This window comes from Tubulanus polymorphus, chromosome 7 (genome assembly GCF_964204645.1).
Source record: "Tubulanus polymorphus chromosome 7, tnTubPoly1.2, whole genome shotgun sequence".
Lineage (NCBI taxonomy): Eukaryota > Metazoa > Nemertea > Palaeonemertea > Tubulaniformes > Tubulanidae > Tubulanus > Tubulanus polymorphus.
This window is the reverse complement of record NC_134031.1, coordinates 19,501,270-19,522,111: the sequence shown is the minus strand read 5'-3', so window position 1 is coordinate 19,522,111 and position 20,842 is coordinate 19,501,270. Positions and strand designations below refer to the sequence as shown.

The 20,842-nt window shown below is 38.8% G+C and overlaps 3 protein-coding genes across 3 annotated transcripts; all 3 read right to left on the bottom strand.

The window, feature by feature from the left end:
- Positions 1-1,242: 1,242 nt before the first annotated feature.
- LOC141909258 (uncharacterized) lies at positions 1,243-4,224 on the bottom strand. Its single transcript, XM_074799648.1, has 5 exons — positions 4,061-4,224; positions 3,187-3,357; positions 2,930-3,084; positions 1,393-1,679; positions 1,243-1,256 (listed from the first exon to the last, which is right to left on the bottom strand). The coding sequence occupies exons 1-5, from the start codon at positions 4,181-4,183 to the stop codon at positions 1,243-1,245; spliced, it is 750 nt and encodes a 249-aa protein (XP_074655749.1). The 5' UTR covers positions 4,184-4,224.
- An 853-nt stretch (positions 4,225-5,077) lies between these two features.
- Positions 5,078-8,952, bottom strand: LOC141908966 (chymotrypsinogen A-like). Its single transcript, XM_074799273.1, has 9 exons — positions 8,778-8,952; positions 8,327-8,475; positions 7,749-8,243; positions 7,320-7,518; positions 6,513-6,570; positions 6,283-6,400; positions 6,012-6,179; positions 5,714-5,856; positions 5,078-5,365 (listed from the first exon to the last, which is right to left on the bottom strand). Exons 3-9 carry the CDS (start codon positions 7,792-7,794, stop codon positions 5,204-5,206), a joined length of 894 nt encoding a protein of 297 aa, XP_074655374.1. The 5' UTR covers positions 7,795-8,243; positions 8,327-8,475; positions 8,778-8,952; the 3' UTR covers positions 5,078-5,203.
- Positions 8,953-17,208: 8,256 nt separating this feature from the next.
- On the bottom strand, positions 17,209-20,781 carry LOC141908963 (selenocysteine-specific elongation factor-like). The gene is made up of 8 exons (XM_074799271.1): positions 20,478-20,781; positions 19,936-20,105; positions 19,720-19,813; positions 19,191-19,375; positions 18,718-18,801; positions 17,916-18,630; positions 17,547-17,599; positions 17,209-17,445 (listed from the first exon to the last, which is right to left on the bottom strand). The coding sequence occupies exons 1-8, from the start codon at positions 20,755-20,757 to the stop codon at positions 17,338-17,340; spliced, it is 1,689 nt and encodes a 562-aa protein (XP_074655372.1). The 5' UTR covers positions 20,758-20,781; the 3' UTR covers positions 17,209-17,337.
- Positions 20,782-20,842: the final 61 nt, after the last annotated feature.

Below are 20,842 nucleotides of genomic sequence, written 5' to 3'. Positions count from 1 at the left end.
TCTGAGCTCGTTGCAGTTCTGAAACGTTTACATTCATTTTTGATAGTTTGATAACGGTTGATGAAAACTTACCGACGCATCTTCTGTTAACTACTTGATATCCGGCATCACACGAGGTACATGTGAAATCATTGATCCGATCAGTGCATTGACCGCTAACACCGCAAGGATTTTCCGCGCATTCATCGATTTCTACATAGAATAAAGATAACGATTTGAATTGGATATGGCATTACAGGCTACGCTACTGTAGCAAATCCTGATCTGGTGGCAGTTCTAAAACGTTTACAATCATTTCTGACATTCTAATAACGGTTGATGAAAACTTACCGACGCATCTTCTGTTAACTACTTGATATCCGGCATCACACGAGGTACATGTGAAATCATTGATCTGATCAGTGCATTGACCGCTAACACCGCAAGGATTTGCCGCACAGTCATCGAATATGTCTACAGTGATACAGAGGAAGGATGTTTTAATCACTATTATAATTGTCAAATTATTTCAATATTTTCGACAGAACACTGGTCAGTCCATATAAGGTACTTGCATGACCTTTTATCAGTGCCGAGGGCAGTGTCTTATCAGTAGCTATTTAAGCACATGCATTCTATTTCTCTCGCTCTTAATACATATGGAAGGAAATATTCATATAAATATACCGATTAGAGGAATACGTCCATTATCTGGGGCACATCCGTTATTGTATTCGGTCGACGATTTTGTCTTAACAACGGCATTCGAATTTTCAAACAACAATTTTCCCTCGCACGAAGTTGCAGAGTAGTAAGTATGCCATATATTCTGAAAGATCACGAACGTAACTAGATCGCCCAATCGAGGTCGAGTAAAGAAAAAACGATAGGAGGCGATAACCAAACGTTGGAACCAGTTAAACTATGTTGCTAATGATAGTTTTTCCACACGCTCTGTGTAAGTACGCGAGACAACACTATAAGACCACTGGAACCACAGATAATCAATTATTTTCTAAATGCGAACAACAGTATTTCTAAGTTAAAATGCCATAAAAAGCAGACAGTAATAACTGTCTAATTACTTGAATCATTAATTACTTGAAATACACAATTACCTGAGATCGATCAATTACTAAACCGGTACCAGTCAGATCTATGTTGAATAAATGGTCGTATCTATCAGCAGCGGCATCTCTTTGGAAAAATCCGAGTGGCATTGGTTTCTGACCCTCGAAATTTGCAAAATTGAAATCCATCACATCAATGCTTCCATCCTGAAAAAGACGTTTCGTTTATCACATTTATTACATTACCATACTATACCACGAGAACGTCTTAAATGGTGGCGAATTAACGAAAAGTACGGACATACCTCGATAATATATCTAACTTTGGAATAAGAAATTGTACCATTAAATACTTTTTGAGTATCAGCATTGCCGGCGAACTTTGCGTAATTATTCGCTTCTCCGCTTTCCAAGGTCAAATATTCAAGAGGAGTTGTTTCCGGCGTGTCCATAAACTTACAATAGATCTTCATAAGTTTTCCCGAATTTGTCTGAATGTTATAATCGCCGTCGGTTATGCTACCAGTTCTTTTCAAATTCAGACAAGACGTCGGAGGTGGATTGCTAGTGGTCCTTCTGCTGACTTTTACCGGCGAATAATCGACTATCATTTGTATGGGAATGAACTTACTGTTAAAAAATAATGATTTTGCACTATAGTTTCAATGTCAAAATGTACATCTTTATCAGTATAATAACATATCCAAGCAGTTTGAGATGGTTTGAATATAGACACTATTGATTTAGTAATTACCAACTTTGGAGAAAGATATATTCAAACAGCAATGGCATACCTTTTTAAAAAAACTCATCTAAGGTCAAATATTATAATGATAATAATGATAATGGTAATAATGATAATGATAATGATAAATATCATCATAGTTCTGAATACTCTAATAATAATCTAATAAACATTTTTTGAGATAGTGGAGTTCAGATCAGAACAGAACAGGGTTAGAGTCGGAGTTAGAGATACACTGAATAAGTTCTGAAACCGACAAGGACCGATCTGCGAGTCGTGAGCTTCGGATATTATAGCGAAAAGGCCGACCTGCGAGTCGCGAGCTTTGACATACATCAAATAAATAATATTCACGTCAGATCATCGAAAAAAATACTTTAGATAGCATTAACCTCGTCTGGATTCGCATTTTAAGAGACGTTCGACAAAGGATCGCTTCCGATAGAGAGCACACATTTTTTAATAGTCTCTCTACAAAATACGCACAAGTTCACCTTTCTACTGATCGTGGAATCGGACGAGAATAAAGGATCGTCCATTCGTTTCACTACAATATAACCGTATATACACTTGAACTTGTACTTTAATTCTATTATTGCTCCATATAATATACAAGTTACATAGGAAATGACATGCAATAAAATATAAACATCAAAACACAGGAAAAACAGTACAAAAGTGGACATACATTGATAATGGATAACATAGGAATAGAAAATATTTGCAAATAAAATATGTGAAATGTAAAACAAAATATAGTACAACAGCAAGGAAACACTAGGTGGCGATCCAATCAAGTGAATAGAATATAAAAGAATCAAAGTGTTGAACGGAGGGCAAATAAAGAGTTAACTACATGTAGGTTACACACAAGGCTGGCAATTTCATCTCCGTTGTTATAAGACATCAAAAAATAAGAATTTATCATAAACACAAAAAGACTCAAACTCTGTGAAACATACAAGTGGGGACAAAATGGAAACTCTGGCAGGATGAAGTGAGGGACACTCGAGTAAAAAGTGGGATTCGTCCTCAAAGACTTTATTATCAGTACAGTACAGAGTCAAACCCGCAGAGGTAAGACGTAAAATAGAGAGAAAAGAGCCGCGAGAATCGTCTCGCCGTAGATGCCTACCTGTCCGGAAAAATTCCAGCCGATATTTTTCCTCCTCCGTATCCTCGAATTGTTTCACCGCTCAATCCACCTCCGGAATGTTTATTTGCGACTCGCCTAGGGAAAAATTCTTTGGCCTGTGTATTGGGATTACCGCCATCACCACGATGCCATCTCTATACATAGAAACATCCCACTTTATGATATTATTTGTAAACGAATATTTGCACAAGAGAACATTTTGATACAAGTAATAAGCTGCATTTTTATGTACGTACCACCTCTTTGAATTCAAATCCTGTGCCGGTCAAATCCATGTTGAACGTACCAGCTGTAATTCTTTGCCCTTTACAACCCCAGCCCAGGCCGTAGGCGTAGTCTTTCTTCGTGTTTTTTAATTCCCCGCTGGATTTCCTGTAGCTAGCGTCTTTCGCATCTATCTTCATGTCCTATAAGTTAATATATAACTACATATTTTTTTCTGTAAGGAAATATATTAATTGACGCAGTTGCATCGCGATATCGAGATTTCCTTAACCTAAGATAATATGGATCAAACGACTGTAACATTGATGATATCAAATAATATTTACGCCTGATATAAGAGTGTAAATCTTTTCGGTAAATTGCTTTTGTCTTTTTGTATTGATTGTACGACTATGCTATCTGTTTTTTTTTGGGAGGGGGGGGGGGGGGGCTATTTATAACTTTGTAATATTTGTGTCATTTCTTTATCTTATAAACCTGTGTAGTATCCTTCTACTTTTTGTATGGACTGATGAATGAATAAATAGAAACTCTTAGATAGGTTGATTCATGGACTCTTAAACGAGTATCTCGATGTATAAAAGAATATCTTAGATTATGTGGTATGGATACAGACAAATTTACGGCACATTGCAGCAGAGGTGAGACAACTTCGAAACTGAATCAGATACGAGTTATTAATGTTATTCTCAAAGTGGGAAACTGGACTATAATGCTGATGCATTCAATAAGTTTTATTGTAGGCAAACAGAACCAGAACTAACGAAAATTTTGGCAGTGCTTTACTGAAAGATTCTGTAATGAAAACGACGGAAAATAAATTTTCTGATTTCTGATTCATGGTTGGTCGTATACATCAGAATACGATAGTTAGTGATGGCCTACCTCTAGCCGAACGCGCAGTTTACTCCAATCAGCTTTAAAGTTGTATGGCGCATCGCAGCCTACTTCAATATAATTCTGTTCTTGTTGGACATTCAAATATTCTTTAGGATTGTTAGTCCCCATATCTTTACAGTAAACGTAGGTACTTTTTTCTTTGCCGTCATGTTGAAACTTAACCAAGTAGGTGCCGTCCGCGTTTTGAAAATACTCCCTCTTGTACCTTGAACATGGCGATTCACCACGACAATACGGCGCTGGATTTAAATAAGACAAGTAATGAGAATTTATTCATAAAATAGAAACATAATTTCAATAATAAAGCGAATCATTTCCCTTGTAGTTGATCGAAAATATACTTACTGTAACTCAGCAAATATGTCAGCATCAGTAAACCACCAATGTCTCTTAGCTATAGAATTGAATATTAATATTTTTATGTGAAAATAATCTAAAAAATTGCCGTAAAATTTTCGTAACCCAGATGAGCCGAGTTTTAACTGTATTCAAGAAATAAAATTGATTAATATAAAAGAGCTTTCAAATACTTTTCAAAAAAGTACATCATGTCTAATCCGTCCTTTTGCATAATACCCGTAAATCACTTGGAATATGAGCCAAACAAAGACTATTTCATGTTCTGAATCTGAAATAAGTAGAAGTTTAAGTAGTAAGAAAGCCCACCTTCTCCATATCTTGATCAGACGATGACTTCCTCCAGAATAATTTTCGAAGGGCCAAACGCTGTTTTATGTCGAATAACAACAACTAATGAGCAAATAGAAAGCTGTTGCTCGATCCGATTCACGGAGGTATAATTCTGATATCGACAGAATTCCTTTCATCAACGAATTATGATTATCTCCATGATAGAACAATCAATTAACGGTTACATGAACGCTTAATACGTGTAAAACAAAATGTGTTTGAATAGAATCAAAACAAGAATCCAATAACAATTATTGCAATAGTGCAACGATTAAGAATGATTGGTTACACTTGCAAGATGTCGGCGCCATCTCCATCTACATCGTATTGTACAATTGGAAAAATTACTGAAAGTATAACTTTTTGCAAGACTCATCTCTCGAACTAGTTTTGATTTTAAATGATAAATTAAACTTTTATTAGCATTGTCATATTCATTTAAAGTTTTTTCATTGTCTGTTGAATCCAGTCGACGTAACTTGACACTCTGGTGAATACGTCACGGTAATTATAGGCGCGGTAGTGACCAAATGACGTAATACCAACTTGAACCCAGGATTTATCAGGTTTTTCACACATCAACGGACCACCACTGTCGCCCTAAAAAGAGAGGGTTTAAACTGCGTTACGAAACACTCTGAGATTCGAGATGGTAATGTGTCTAATCAGGGGCGGATTTAGGGGTCCAAAAGGGCCTGGATCCCCCTCCCTCCCCACTAAATTTGAAGGACCCCTCGAGCACCTCCACGGTCGTTGACCATGAGGGCAATGCCATATGCGTAGCTTGCATCGTCCTTACAATAACATTTCATACAGTCCCTAACTTCCCTGGACCCCACCCGTACGAACAATCCTAGATCCACCCCTGCTAATTCGATATTTCAATCTGAAATCATGAAACCGGGCGTCGGCTGGGTTCGTGTATTATGTAATATAAAGCGTCTTCACCGGACATGTGCCCTCCCAGCCGCGGTGCAGTCCAGCACAAATCATCGCCTCATGTACGTAGTCCTGTCTCCAGTTTCTAGAACATTGCGTACGGCTGCCGATAGGTAGCACCACTTCCCTAAGAACATCTGACGACACAACTCCTGAAAGTTATTTGGAAGAAAACTTGATTTTGCGATTTATGATTAACCTATTCAAATGTAAGCTATCGTTCATTCGCATATATCAACCATCAAACGGTGAATGAATTCTAAGATTGATTTCAAATTCAAATCACGATCTTTGAAATTATCCTTACTGCCATAGTATTTGGTACAACCCCATCCGGTAGCGATACATTCCTGTCCATCGCGTGGGAAACTCATATCATCATTTATCGGCAATTGAACCCTTTGTATCCGTTCAAACTCCGGTCCTGATGGCACCGGTTTTTTTAGCTTTAACAACGCAATATCGTTCACAATCACTGAAATGAAATGATTATTTTCTTTCATTTGATGGTATGGCGCCAATGGCGAGTAAAACCACATTGAACCAATAACCACTGTATATGTAGCAGTAATACCTACACTCAGGGTCATAGTTTGGGTGGATTATTACTTTCTCGATTTCGATATTCCATTGTTTCCAATCTTCTCGATTGAAAATTCTAGAGAATGCACCTTTTACTTTATCCACGAACGAGGACTGAAAAAAAACTCACGATTCATTATGATTTTACGAGATATGAACGTATAGCCTCTGTCTTATGTTATAGTATATTATCTTATCTTTTAACGATGACACTTCGATGCTTCACCTCTATATTCAGAGAGGCTAGATGTGCTGTCCAGTAACTTGGTTCAGCGTCATCTCCTCTGGAATGAAGCATATATATATATAAATTTTTAAGTAAATCATGTAACATGAAAATCCTCCACCAGTACTTATATAGAGTTCAAGTCAAAAGGGAGTCTGTTAATTTATAACTCTAAAGAGACAATGTTATCTATTATTTCCTGTACGGATAGTGGCAAGAAGACCTCTTTCTACCATCCGCACCAATATACACATAATCCTTGAATGCGGTTATCCGTCATCGTTGTACTAAATTTTGTTAATTATGTACTTGTCATAAAAGTATTCTACTTTGACAATAAAGTTTATATATATATATATATATATATATATATATATATATATATATATATATATATATATATATATATATATATATATATATATATATATATATATATATGACCAACGGGTAGTTGGAATAATATATATATATATATATATATATATATATATATATATATATATATATATATATATATATATATATATATATATATATATATATATATATATATATATATATATATATATATATCATTCCAACTACCCGTTGTATATCATGCCCATTACCGATGAGATTTAGTTTTATGATTGATGTTATATAGATGATATAGTCCTTTGGGGACAATTGCACGGTCATAGCTTACATTAGGATAGCCCAAGACCATTCAGTTCCATATAGTCCAATTTAATGATTTTATGACTTAATGATTTTAAAAATGAATGTTATGATCAGCGTAAAACAGCTTGAACAATTACAACTTACTCAAAGCAATGCGCTGCAGCGAGGATCCACCGGTCAGCTATGACAGACCCACCGCAGCCACCTCCCTCCGATATAACAGTTATGCCGAGGATTTCTAGTGTTGGTTTGTCCTCAATGAGAGAGACTAGCCAAGGCCATTTGGTCGCTTCCGATACCACATCCCCTTTCACTATTCTGCGCCCAAGTTCGTGTCCGACGCCTAAATACACGGACCAAAATTTATATGATGGAAAAACGAATTTTTCGAAGATATTTTTTGTCTTTATCTATAAAATTTATTATTCGCATCATTCATATCAAATACATATATCACAATTCATCGTAACTAAGACGAGGAAGTTACTGATTTTGACATTAGAAAGTGGATATAATACAATAGATGTATACAATATTATTACGAGTTGGTGCTTCATGCAACATTTTACTTACAACGCGTTAGAACAAGAATGAACAGAAATTGAGTCGGCCTCGCCATATCAACCGTACCAATGAATTCTAAACCAGATGATATCAGATTCCATTCAGGTAAATAAATCTATATCACGGAATCTTATCATTTCATCTATGATTGATGATAGTTTTGATTTGTTCGTACGGTTTATTATTTGCTTGTTGTGTCTCAAATCTAAACGCTGAATTGGATATTAATAAACTCTATTTCAGTATAATCTAAATCGATTAATGTTGTATTTGTCATGTGCCGCGTAGTGAAAATATGATAAACCCTAATATTTCTGACATCGCGGCTAATTTACTGAGATTGAAAAGATGACCGCTGTTGCAACCATCGATAGTGCAACAGCTCATCGTACGCGTTGACCTCTCGTCGATGGAAAGACGCACGGAGTTTGCGCAGTTTTTTCTGAACATGCAATCCCTGTATTTTTCGATGACGCTTCCATTCAATAGTGTCCTCGTTTGAATCTGAAATGAGTGTCGGGGTACATGGTATTTTCAAAGTCAGATGAATGAAAATCCATTTTTGTTTACGGTTGACCTTGACCTACCACGCAGACGTCTTTACCAGCCGGACATTGTAAAGGTTTTAGCTGTTTAGTGACGTTGGTATCGCTACACCGAAGACTCTCTGACGTCAGGATATCGTGCGTATAGGTACACGCATAGCAGTGACGTATTTCTACTGACGTGCCCTCACCTGAAGTGATGTATACAACATAAAATCCGATTCATTCGAGAAAAGCGAAACTTCTAGAGTTAGAGTGTAGCAAAATGTCAGAATATTCTGTTCTATCGTTTGAGTGTGCGACTGAATTACCAGATGCAACACTAGAATAATGGCAACCGAATATACGGGAGGCAGGAATGTGAGAGTCTAGCCGTTTTTGGAACTCGAACATTGTCTCGTATTCGGGCAAGAGAACCTCCCTGTCCTATTCGTTTGATCGGTTATGGACAAATTCACTAATCACCTTTTCCTTAAGGTGTTATGTACCTCACCTTTCGTAAGTGAAATCCAGGATAATAACAACATTAACGCTTCGAATTTTGGATCCATAGCTGATAACAGTTGTTCTATGATCACCTCTTGAACATCATTTTGTGAATCGGAATGAGTAAGTTCCCATGCATTCTATACAGCCGGTTCTTGAGTCATCGGACGTGTGTTAACCCCTGGCGCATACAACAACAACATACACAATCTCACAAATACGCGACAACTATTTAACATTCTTAACTCTGCGCATTCAAGGGACAAATTCAGGTTATTTATAGAAATCTTGTATTTCGTATATGGCGTCACTATAAACCTTCGTTGAAGAAAAAACCTCGCAATCAGAATATAATAGTAAAACTTGAACAGTCCATATTTTAGGAATACAATATGAATACTTATTATTTCCACGAAAGCAAATTTATTTACATTTTTGTGACTAGATTTGCCAATTACGCATATCATATCTTGGTAGAATATATAACATTTGATTTTTTTAAAAGTAATCACTCGATCATAATTTTAGATTATTGCTTTATGAAATACGCACTAAAGTTGTTTTCACATACATCGTTTTTTTCACATCTGAATCCGTAAGATATCGGAGGAAGATTAGTCGTTTAAAGTGTACATCCGTGAACGTGCATTTGCATGTGCCGTAAATAAACACGCGGAATAATTTGTCCCTCGTTCAGGTCGCTAGGTGGCGCTACGTTTATCATACAGCGCGTGCAATACGCAGAAACCTCTGACGTCATTCGTTTTGCTCCCGGACAGTCTTTTTCGTCGCACACGTGGTTACGCAACTGTTCGGCACGCATCGACGCAGTCGTTTGGCGTTTCCATTTCGTCCTGAAATATGTGCATGTTGTGATGTTTGTGGGAGGCTCGTAAAGTGGCGAAAATATGCATTCAGCATTCGCCTAATACGGCACAGTCAGGAGCGGATTCAGGATACCTCATTCGCCTTATACATGAGGCGCTTAAGAGAAGAGTTTCTGTTAAGTAAATATTTCGAAATATTCTATGATGCAATATTTCTTGAGTAAATCATTTTCACGAATTTTATCCAAAATATTTTCTTTGGCGACGTAGTCAAGTCAAGTTGAACCCTGGATCCGTTCCTGATCGTTCCTGATATCGAAAATATTTGAAATACTCACCGCCTATTTTGGTACCACGTTTTAATTTGAGTCTCAGTTAGATTTAGAGCTTCGGCTACATCTGCGCGATCAGCTACACTCAGGTACTTTTGACAACGGAACTTCCGTTCTAAATACTGCAACTGCGCATGCGTGAAAGCGGTTCTGCGGCGGCGCGGCTTTTTCGCTTTTTTGATCGTGTGATCGGCTATCGACATCAGATCGTCTGTAGGATTGTTAGCGACGGTTTCGTCGACGTCGCATTCCTTTTTTGTACCTCGATCGCTGTCTAAAATTGAAAAAGATTCGTAGAGGAGCCGTGTAGATTAAATACATCGAGACGAGTAGTACTTTAAAGGTTAACATTGACACACGAACTTTCGATTCCATAGTAGCTTCATCCAGGTAAATGAGAGATGAAGCTAGTTTATACAAGTAGCGAAAATGTGTGCGTCAAATTAACTATTGTAAACCTATAAAGTACTTTATTCGTCTCGAAGGGAAAAATGTGAACGAAAAACAGGCGAAAACGATCGGTTTCCCACATTTTCGTTCATGCGTCGGTTTGAAAAAGAAAATGCCCAGTAGCGAATGGATTAATTCGTAGATGAGCCCCCGAATCAGCCCGTAAAACGTAGAGACGGGTTAGTACTTCATAGGTTAACTAGTTTATTTAAGATACGAGCATTCGTTACTAGTACAGATAGCAGCTTCTTTAGGTAAATGACTCGACGAAGCTTATATCGAATAAAGTATGTGTATGTGGATGATAACTTATCGACTGTGACACGATTTCACGTCATTTCTCAGTGAATATTCATAAATTCTGTTTATAGGATAAGTTCAGCAGCTTGTGTTTTTTAATTCTCTAACGTAGTTGCGTATTTTCATTTATTTAGTGAAGCACTAAGTTCTACTGAATTCATCTTTTATAAACCGGCTTCAATAAAAGTTCTCTCTAAAATTTTAACTTTTGTTTGAAATCTTGTTTGATTTCAATTATCAATATTTACTTGTTTAATACTTATTGATTATAATAGACAAAGTATAATAGAATTGAATCTGTTCAGGGCTTTTCGTCTAAATTTTCGATACGTTAAGATTGTATATACATGGATGATTTGAAAAAAGAATCAATGCCACTTAAACGAATTCCGTCACTGTATTCAGGATCTACACGTTATATAAATCATCGTTTACCGCGAAAAATGCACCATCACCGGCGGTTGTTCTTTTCGCAGCCCCCCCCCCCCCCCGAAAAGCACTAACTACTAGGTTTGTTCAAAAGACCCGAAAATAAGTACGGCGACCCGACAAAAGCACCGATTCATCGATGTACTAATCCATGATGACTAACAGAATGTTTCAACGTCGGATTTATTCATGCATGAGTTTATTCAAAGTTCGGTTTCTCGCATTTTCAAAAATATCGGTATAACAGCCTTCGGATGCAACCCTTCTACGAAGGACATTCACTTTCGTTTCATAATCTTTAAACGATCAACGAATTTTTTATCGCGAAAATAAATGCTACTTACCTTTTTCGATGCGGTCGATGATTCGTATCTGGACGTCGTCATCTGTCTTTAATATGTCTCTAATCAGAAAAGACGTCATCTTTTGCCAAATTAACTTTGACTAAAATGTTCTATAACCCTGCACCACCACGTCGCAAGTTCCTCCTCCTCCTCGCGTCTATTAACGCCGGCGAATTTCTAATATCCGTCGTCCCAGTGCTTTTGCCGGTGTGACCGAATTATGACTAAATTTTCCTTTTCTAATTCCCGAGTCCCGACCGATCGCTATGGACGAAAGAAATAACCCGCTGTTTTGGGGCGAAATAACGATTAATTAGATGTTGTTTTTATGGCTTGCTGCTCTTTTTGTGGCTCGACATTCCTCTGAAGTTCGTCGGCAGCCGGATGGCCGTTTTCGACGGTTAGCGTGCGTCGCTTCGCGCCTTTAAACCACCAGAAGAAAACCGTTATTAAGGCGATTTTCGCTACTTGAATTTCCGGCCGCTTTTCAAACCATCGACACCAACGAAGTTTATTCGTTGAATGAAAAAGGAAATGAAAACTGGAAACAGAAATCGACGCGACATTATTGGCCACTTCCCGCGGATAAAGGACATCGTTATTGGTTATTGAAGCGACGCGTGTTGGCGCGATGACAAACGCTGCCGGCGTAAATCACCTACAAATTGGCTGCAAATTAGAAAAATAAATAAATTAGGGGTAATGAGCAGCAGTGAGTGGCTCAACTTAGGCGAATAAGCGATGTGTGCGAGAGGTACTTGCGCCGTCGTAAGACGCGGATAAAATTGAAGCTTGTCTCGATAAGTAGTTGATATTCTGACATGAATGAAGCCTATTAGCGATTTATCAGCTAGTTTCAGTGATAAACTGATACAGATTGAGAATCGGTTGCGATAAGTCGCCACAAATCTATAATCTATATAGAATTTGTCATGAGCAGACGGATACTTTCGTTAGCGATCTATTTCCGAAATTCGATTCTATTTTGTGCGAGGTCAGCGCCGTCGCCAACTCGCATTTCAGCAACCGTTATTTGTGGAGAAAGTTTTATGATTCGGCGGCTTGACTTTATTTTCGTGAGCCCCAGATGGGTAACCTACCTCCCGAAAATAAAGTATAAGCATAATTCCCACTCGGTTGCGCGCTTTTGTGCGTCAATCAAGCCTAACGCTGCCAATCGGCAAAACGTAACGTGAAGTAAATGACCAGAAATATATCACCAGTTTTTCTCGCATTACCAAAAATACCTCAGTATTAGACCGCATTTATCCGTCGCATCTTTCTGACTAGTTTAACAGGAAGAGCGATGACACCTCAATTGCAGGCGATGAAATGGGTTTTACGGAACACTCGACTTATGAAAGCTACGTAAGAACAAGGACCTGGTGCAGGATCTGATTCTCGTAATTCCCCGAAGCATGACAAACCACACAGTTAGGACTTTGTAGAAACTCAACGATCATTTTGTTGCCGATTTATTTTGGTGTAAAAACGTTTTATTCCGGAAATTTACCAAACTGTTTATCGGACCGTGGAGTAATCATTGAAAGATTACCCCAAGATCGGACGTTCCAGACGCGCGATTTTATTCCCGTGGAACAATAGATACGTTTTCTTCAGATATCTGAAGCTAAAACACGAATTAAGTAAAATGATGTGGTATCCAGCGGTGTGTTGTTAATAGCCGGTGGGTATAGTTGGTGTATTCGGTAATTAGAGGTTTGGTGAAGTTATCGGGAATCAATCTGATTAAGCTGAATAACTGCGCGTCCATCGATCTAATGAGAAACCACTCTGCGCGGACACAATGACTTCAAAATGTTCTATCAACGCGCTCAGCGGTATTCCTATTTCCGTTCGGACGCCTGCCTTTCTGATAGTCCGGCCACCGATTAATTTCCAATTCGGGATATTTTCTATCTAAATCTGTCGGGTCGCGGGCTTCCCTCGTCCAATCTTCTTTGTTTTTAATCGCCGTAAAAATTAAATGTTTTTACACATTGATGACAACTACGATTCATTCAAGAGATATTGCGCGTGATTCGACGTGCGTGTATTACGTCATCAATTTTGGCGTTTCAAAATAACGATTTACATTTTTAAACATTTTAAATAGATTTTCTGACTTGATTTCTATTTAGATTGAATTCTATTTCTTTTTGATAATGCAATCTAATGGCAATCTATTATAACATCGTGGTGCATGGACGTGCACTACGTCATCGATATAGGGGCTAGACTGGTTGCCGATCAATTCAATTAAATTGGCGTTATTCAAACTCTGAATAACTTTCTTTATGTTATATGATCTATAATATATCATTGATTTTGTCGACGATGTTAAGCAGTTATCTTTAAGGCGTGAAATAGTTTGTTTCCTTGTATTTTCTATTTACCGGGCACTTGACAATCTGGTCCATTTACGAACGACTGATCGCTAAAATGACGCATTATCGCACCCGTCGATCGAGCCTCGCTCTGGCTCGTTAGCCGCCAAGTTCGTTAATATAAAACGTGAACGCTAATAGACGAAACGTCGAGCGGTATTACGACGGTAAATCGGGCGCGAAATAAATCGTCGGCGACGGCAGAATCGCTTGAAGCGCATGTTTTACGTTAATTCACATCCCGAGGAAACTATTATCACCAATCTGATGGAATATTCGCGCATTCTATTATCTACAAACAATGAAAAACTTAAACAATCAACGCCTGACAGACTTATTACCTTTTCCACGGCGCACTAGCTTACCACAGATTTACAAGCCAATCAGTCCGCAGAAAGCCTCGCATCGCCATACCGAATATTTCGATTAAATTTGAGTTCGGTCTTTTTGGTGACTCGTTTCACATTGTCACATACATGATTTAGTTGTACCCTATCAAGTAGAACCGAATATTACCACATAGAAATATCGAAAAACTGACGCCTTATCGAATTTCCTTTCAAAAATCGACATCTATCATCAGTAATTCTATTTACGTTATCTGTTAAATTTTCACAAATGTGCGCAACCTGGTGGAAATTGAAGCCAGGGCCCAGTTCCACAGTTGTGAGTTAGAGTTAATTCTGAGTTAAAGTTAGTTTATTTTCAATGAGTTAACTCAGAGTTAAATCTTAACTATATATTTACTGGATATTTACAGTATCGGTTAGAATTAAATTCGTTTATATCAACAACTAATGATCAATGTCGCAGGTGCTTTGTGCCTTCAAATGGATTTCCAATGCTGTCTGAAATATGACCGGCGACTGTTGTGTGTGGCGACAGATGGGGCCGCACCGCGGTCAGTCCTCGCGCGTTAAAACGGACGATTATCTAGCGTTCAATGAGCCATCGTTAAGACGCAGTCACGTTGAAGAATGCTTGAATTAACCAGTAATTGTTATATCAACAGCCAATTACCGGCGGGAGTTTGTGCAATATTGGTGTAAAATGTGACCGCGGGCGAAAAATATCAAGCTGCGCGTTTCAAAATGGCTTCGTCTTCTTGATAAATTTGACGTAGAAAATGTTTCCATCCGTCACCTTCTGCGCGAACTTACCAATGTAGAATCGTGTATGTCAATAGAATAAAGAGAACATAGTCGAAACGTTGAATAAACTAACAGCTCAATGAAACATTTCCGGAATTTGTTTTTTTTCGTCATTATTGTGGGATTCTCGTTATGTTGTTATCGTCACAACACGATAGCGCCTTTAAATTGCGTGCATGTCAATATCGGTAACTATGGATTTGTCACCGCATTGCTAGGCGCCGGTAACCACCCATGATAAAATGTACAAGAATGGATGGGTTTAGCCCACTCCCGGCATCCGTCTGTCCGCCTATAATAGGAGATGGCATTTGCGTGAAAAATCATAAATTTGACGGTAAGGTATAAGGCCTAATCGAAAACATCCAGCATCTTGTAACCAATCAAAATATTCGAAGGTCATGCGCTGAATCATGAACACCCTTCTTCCGTCTACGATAGCGAAATAAAAATTCATGTTCGTGATCGAGGTTTGGGAAATTTCAGGATTTTCAATCCACCTTCGTGATGTGGAAACCCTCCGAACTAATTTACTATATGTATTCTGAAAAGATAATAGACAGGGATCCATCGGTTTTTCAGATCAACTAGCGAAGAAACCACGTGTCACTGATGCCACAAATCTGTTGCCACAAATAAACAGACTGGTCGCTATTGATCGCAGCAGCGTATTCGGTCTCTCATCGACCGCCATCAAGTCCGCTTGGATATATCGCAAACTCGACAACAACGTCACCTTTAAACAGAAACCGCCGGCGTCTAAGAATGGCTCAGTCACGCCCCCTAGACGTGTCTCCCCTGACCCAAAACGGCGAGTGAGTAGGCTACTCCCGATTCCAATCACTCCTATCCACTGATTACTTATTTGTTTAATAACTTTTTCTGGCAACTTTCTCCTACACAGTGACGCGATGATAAACGGAACCAGAGGACGCACATGGGTTTAAATCTACAAACTGAAAACAGTCTAAATATGTTTCGTTATTCTCCAGACTGTATTCATACCGATTGCTTTTACAGGTTAACTCGCGAAAAGGAAAGAAAAAAGCGATGTCAATGACCGAGGTAGCGTTTTACCACAGGGAAAAGGGACGTCAGCAAGGTATAGTTAGTGAGATACGATGACAAGTGCCATAGCTATAGACCATTGAAAATAGTTAACAAAATAACATTCGAAATTAAAGGATGGTTTGATATCGTTTTCTTCAGTTAGTTCTTACGGTTCGTTCGTCCGGTGCGTTTATATTCTACGTTGACAATCTTCGTAATATTTTCAGTGGATCAACGAATTGTGCTTCCGAAAATATCGACGCAAAAACTCAGTCCTCCCGCGCTCGAAAGAGGAGATTCAGGCTGCGACGTCAACGAGAAATCCGCCAGCTTTAGGGAAAACATTTCGGAAATATTTCTTACATTACGCGATGAGCTTTCAGCTTTCAGAACCGAATTCATGCTGTTGGAAAAAGAGCGAAACAGACCATCCCCAGCAGCTGCTGCTGCTGACCGAGGTGGGAATCTACCGGACACAGCCGAGCTCGTCGGAATCCCTTATTTATACCCTCGTGAAAGATCGTCACCTCCCGCGCCACCTAGCGACTATTTGTCACCGACACACAGCCGTCCTCGACACGGCACTTCACTGAGAAACACTACGCGTCGCTACCAGACGGAAGATCTACCTCTAATTACTGAAATCGTCGGCACTAGCGCACCGAAAATAACCAGGCGAAAGTCAACGTTAATCAATAGGAGATTATAATAAATAGATAATCAATTGTACCTCATGTTTACTCAGTATTCAATAAAATCTTTTGTCACCGTTTCAACGGAGCTCATCATCATATCACCAACTAGTGACTGGTGCGGATGCAGTCGTGTCCTTATAAAAAGTTCTCCCTCAGTCAACTATTTTATAATGAATTCGAGTGACTGGTAAACTAATATAAACCTCAGTATTCAACAGTTAACAAGTATAAACTCACAGTTGATATTAAAGTGTTCAGAGTTTATTTAAACTGCATTATCAGAGAATCCAAAAATATCGTATTTACCGGTAACTAGTCATTTTGATTTTTCTGATGATGTTGTTTTAGATAAACTTCGCCAAACAGAGAACTTCGTCAATCAATATACGTTTTTAATATAAACTGTGGATCTTTACTCTGGAATCGGTGCTCCGTGATTCCATACACAAATAAGAAAATTCTAATGACTAGAATTTATTTTATTTTACTTCTTTATAACAATCAAACATACGAATTTCAGCACAATTTTATGACGTTTCGGGGCACGTGGTATTACACATGTATATATACTATAAACAGCTATCAAATTTTCAATCAATTCGTCAAATTTGTATCATGGTCTTCTGGGGATCGTAAACATAACGCTTAAAGTTCAATAATATCTTAACAGGTTCGCTGCCAGGTGGAACATCAGCATCCGCGCCAGGAGCAGCAGCAGCAGCAGCAGCAGCAGCAGCAGCAGCAGCAGCAGCAGCAGCAGAGCAGCAGCAGCAGCAGCAGCAGCAGCAGCAGCAGCGGAGTCGGACGATTTCTTGCCTTTTTTCTTCGCCGTAAATCGTTTCTGCGTATCAGCGTTTACACCATCTGAAATATATAGCCCAAGTTTTATTTTTACCCTCACACCTGACGATGTTCTCTAAAGATATTACCAAACGTCGTTTAATAATTTAACTTCTGACCAATAAATTTCGTTTTTAATCATTCAAAAATCTATATAGTGGGTTTCAATTATATGATCTGCACGCGCCAGTGTAAGGGCTATTTGTCTATTGTGACTGTACGCAATAATTCGTACATTATCACAATTCATGTCGGATAAGCCCGGCGATATCTGTACTAATTTATGAACCCACGATTTAAAAAGATCGATTATCTAACCGCTGTCAATATAGATTCGAACCTGGTATTCGCACTTTGAATTTTCCGCTTTGCCCGAATCCGGCCTCGATGACGCCGCGTTCTCCGGTGGATAACGACACTTTCAGTCCGATAAACGCGTTCAAGTTGCTCTCTTTCTTGAACAACGATCGCCCGATCACCGTGTATTCGTCGTGTATTCTCTCGACGACGCCTTCGCGACTTTTATTCTTGTAAATCCTCAACGTCGGCAGCACCGAGCGCCGGTAGTCGGCGTCGGTGATCGCAACGAGCAGACGACCGTGGAACGCCAGACGACACGTGTTTAAATGTATATCGGTGTCCAATCTCGAGCCGATCACTAAACAGTCGTAAGCGCATGTAACCGCTCTCTCTAACTCAATCAGCACATATTGTATTTTAGGTTTGAACTGGTCCAGCTCATTATCTTCCGATGATTTCGAAGCCACGTCGATCAAACCGTCTTGGTACTTGTACTCGACGTCGAAGTTGAATTTCGTTTCATGGGACAGTTCTTCGTCGGCGCTTCCGAAGAAATACAGTCTTCCCATGGCGGTTTCGTGTCCGAGCGTGATGTGAAATTTCGACTTGGTGTTGATGCTTCCTTTGAAATAGGGTATTTTCCGGACGGAGACGATCGCCGCGTGGATCGTCGGCAATGATCCCGGCGAACAAACCAGACCGCGTTCTAACAGTCTCGGGTCGAATTGCGTCACGCAAATACCAGCGCGATCTCCCTGTTTAAATATAATCATCAAAAAGTGATACTTATATCCGATATCCGATATCGATGCGTAAATTGAGATGAATCTGAAATAACCGACCTGTTTTATGCTCGCTATCGGCTGTTTAAACATTTGAATAGATTTCGCTTTTTTGACGACTTTCATGGACGGAATTTCAATATTCTGAAATGATGAAAGCGATGGAACATGTTTCTGAAAACGGCGAAAATATTCTTGATCTGAAACGTGACAACGGTTCGTCTCAATCAATTCAACAGCGCGGCCACTTTTATGCGACTCGCTTTTCCCCTGACTATTCCCTGACATGCAAGTTGTTTAACCTGAATTGATCTGTTAAGAATTCAATCAATTAACACAGTCAGTAGTATGAAGACATAGATGGAACTATTTGATTTTTACGCGTGATCTAGCTATCTCAACATATTTCCATTTTTTTTTTCTTTTTTTACAAAATTCCCAGACTTTTTTAAAGAAAATGAAAATTCCCTAACATTCCCCTGATTTCCAGGTACGTAAGTGGCCACCGTGTTCAAAATGAAGAGTAGACTTACATCACCGACTGCGATACTACCGGAATGAGCTGTACCAGTCATCACTGTACCGACGCCTTTAATCGAGAAACAGTGGTCGACAGCGAACACGAATCGACCGCCTGAACTACGGTTCGGATTGAACGTAAAACGTTTCATCGTTTCGATGAGTTTTTCAATCCCGATAGATTCTTCATCATCGCCAGCTGCAGCCTGTTTATAGACGACATTCATTACAGGCGCCACGAATCAATATCTAACAAAATCGTATAGGCCTATACAACAGACCGGACTAACATGATTCACCGAAATCTCGACATTAAAATAGTGGCTTCATTGAAATTGAACTAGAAATTATGCTGATTTTGGAAGTACAAGCAAAGTTTATTTTTGCCTCAGATTTCATAAAGCCAACATTTTTCAGCGAACAAATTTGCTCAATTTAACTCAAATTCAATGAAAATACCATCCTTTTTATCACGCCATATCTATCATTGAAAATGGTTCTTCCCCGTAGATACCCTAAATGGTTTAAGGATTAATAAGGAACGAACCTCCGGTCCTCCGGGTTTAGCCGACACTGGTATGATCGGCGCATCCGCAAATTTCGTACTTTCAAGCGTCTTTCGCAACCGTTTGGTCATCTACGATAATAGCAACAAATATTTGACAAGTTTTTTTAGAAATTTCTTTTCTGTTTTAGCGAAATTCCAATAATAGATTACTTGATTATAAGATCTCACGATATTGCCACAATTGTCGGTACCTTATCGATAGTCGCTTGGCGTTTTTGTTCGGGAATTAAATCAATTTTGTTTATTACGACGATCATTTTTTCACAACATATCTCTCCGATCACGAGGCATTCAGCAGTTTGCGTTTGGACTCCTTTTACAATATCGACGACTAGGATCATCATATCAATTATTTGAGCACCTAAAAAGCAGATTTCAACCACTTGATATTAGTTTGGTTGCCGACCTTGCATGTTGCACCGACCCCTAGCCTGAAAACTTTAATCAGAGCCTATTTCTGACTTAAATGTGAACATAGATTTTTTTAGCCAGGTAAAGCACAGGGGCTTGACGCAAAATTCTTTTGACCCCAGAATGCTGGGAACTCTATAGACATAATACTTAGTTGTACCTAAGGTATTGGTGTTAAAACTCTTTTACGCAAGGACTTAAATAAGATTTTAAATAGACCTTTTAAATAATACTTCTTATAGACTAAAAAGGGTACTAAACTGGAATTTTCAATTTCCAAACACCATTTTCTGCCACCGATACGTGGATAGTGACAACTAACCTCCAATAATGGTTTTTATCAAGGACGCATGACCAGGGCAATCAACTAGTGTAAATTGTAGTTTATCGTAACCGTCACTTGCCGCAGCCTGCTCGAGATGTGCCGGTATGTCGACGAGGAATGAAGAGAATCCCAAATCGAGTGTAATTCCTCGCTCTTTACTCTGCGGATTTTTATCAAAACACGCCGTACTCGCTATCGTACTCAGTGACTTCACTAAACTCGTCTTTCCGCTGTCAACGTGCCCTAAAACTCCTAAATTAAAGTTTAAAACACCCATCTTTCGGTTTTACAACTTAATACTTTTTACAAAACAAAGTTGTTGCAGTGTGGAAGTAATAATTCCATTAGAAAAAGTTTTTTAG

Excerpts from the sequence above, each read along its gene's own strand:
- LOC141909258 (XM_074799648.1), bottom strand. The coding sequence starts at position 4,183 with ATGGGGACTAACAATCCTAAAGAATATTTGAATGTCCAACAAGAACAG. Across the intron at positions 3,085-3,186 it reads GATTTGAATTCAAAGAGGTG|AGATGGCATCGTGGTGATGG; the intron begins GTACGTACATAA and ends TTCTATGTATAG. Across the intron at positions 1,680-2,929 it reads GCTGGAATTTTTCCGGACAG|TAAGTTCATTCCCATACAAA; the intron begins GTAGGCATCTAC and ends ATTTTTTAACAG.
- LOC141908966 (XM_074799273.1), bottom strand. The coding sequence starts at position 7,794 with ATGGCGAGGCCGACTCAATTTCTGTTCATTCTTGTTCTAACGCGTT. Across the intron at positions 7,519-7,748 it reads CATTCTTGTTCTAACGCGTT|GCGTCGGACACGAACTTGGG; the intron begins GTAAGTAAAATG and ends CCGTGTATTTAG. Across the intron at positions 6,180-6,282 it reads CCCAAACTATGACCCTGAGT|TGATTGTGAACGATATTGCG; the intron begins GTAGGTATTACT and ends ATTTCATTTCAG.
- LOC141908963 (XM_074799271.1), bottom strand. The coding sequence starts at position 20,757 with ATGGGTGTTTTAAACTTTAATTTAGGAGTTTTAGGGCACGTTGACAGC. Across the intron at positions 19,376-19,719 it reads ACCCGGAGGACCGGAGGTTC|CTGGCGATGATGAAGAATCT; the intron begins GTTCCTTATTAA and ends AACAGGCTGCAG. Across the intron at positions 17,600-17,915 it reads ATTCAAAGTGCGAATACCAG|ATGGTGTAAACGCTGATACG; the intron begins GTTCGAATCTAT and ends TATATATTTCAG.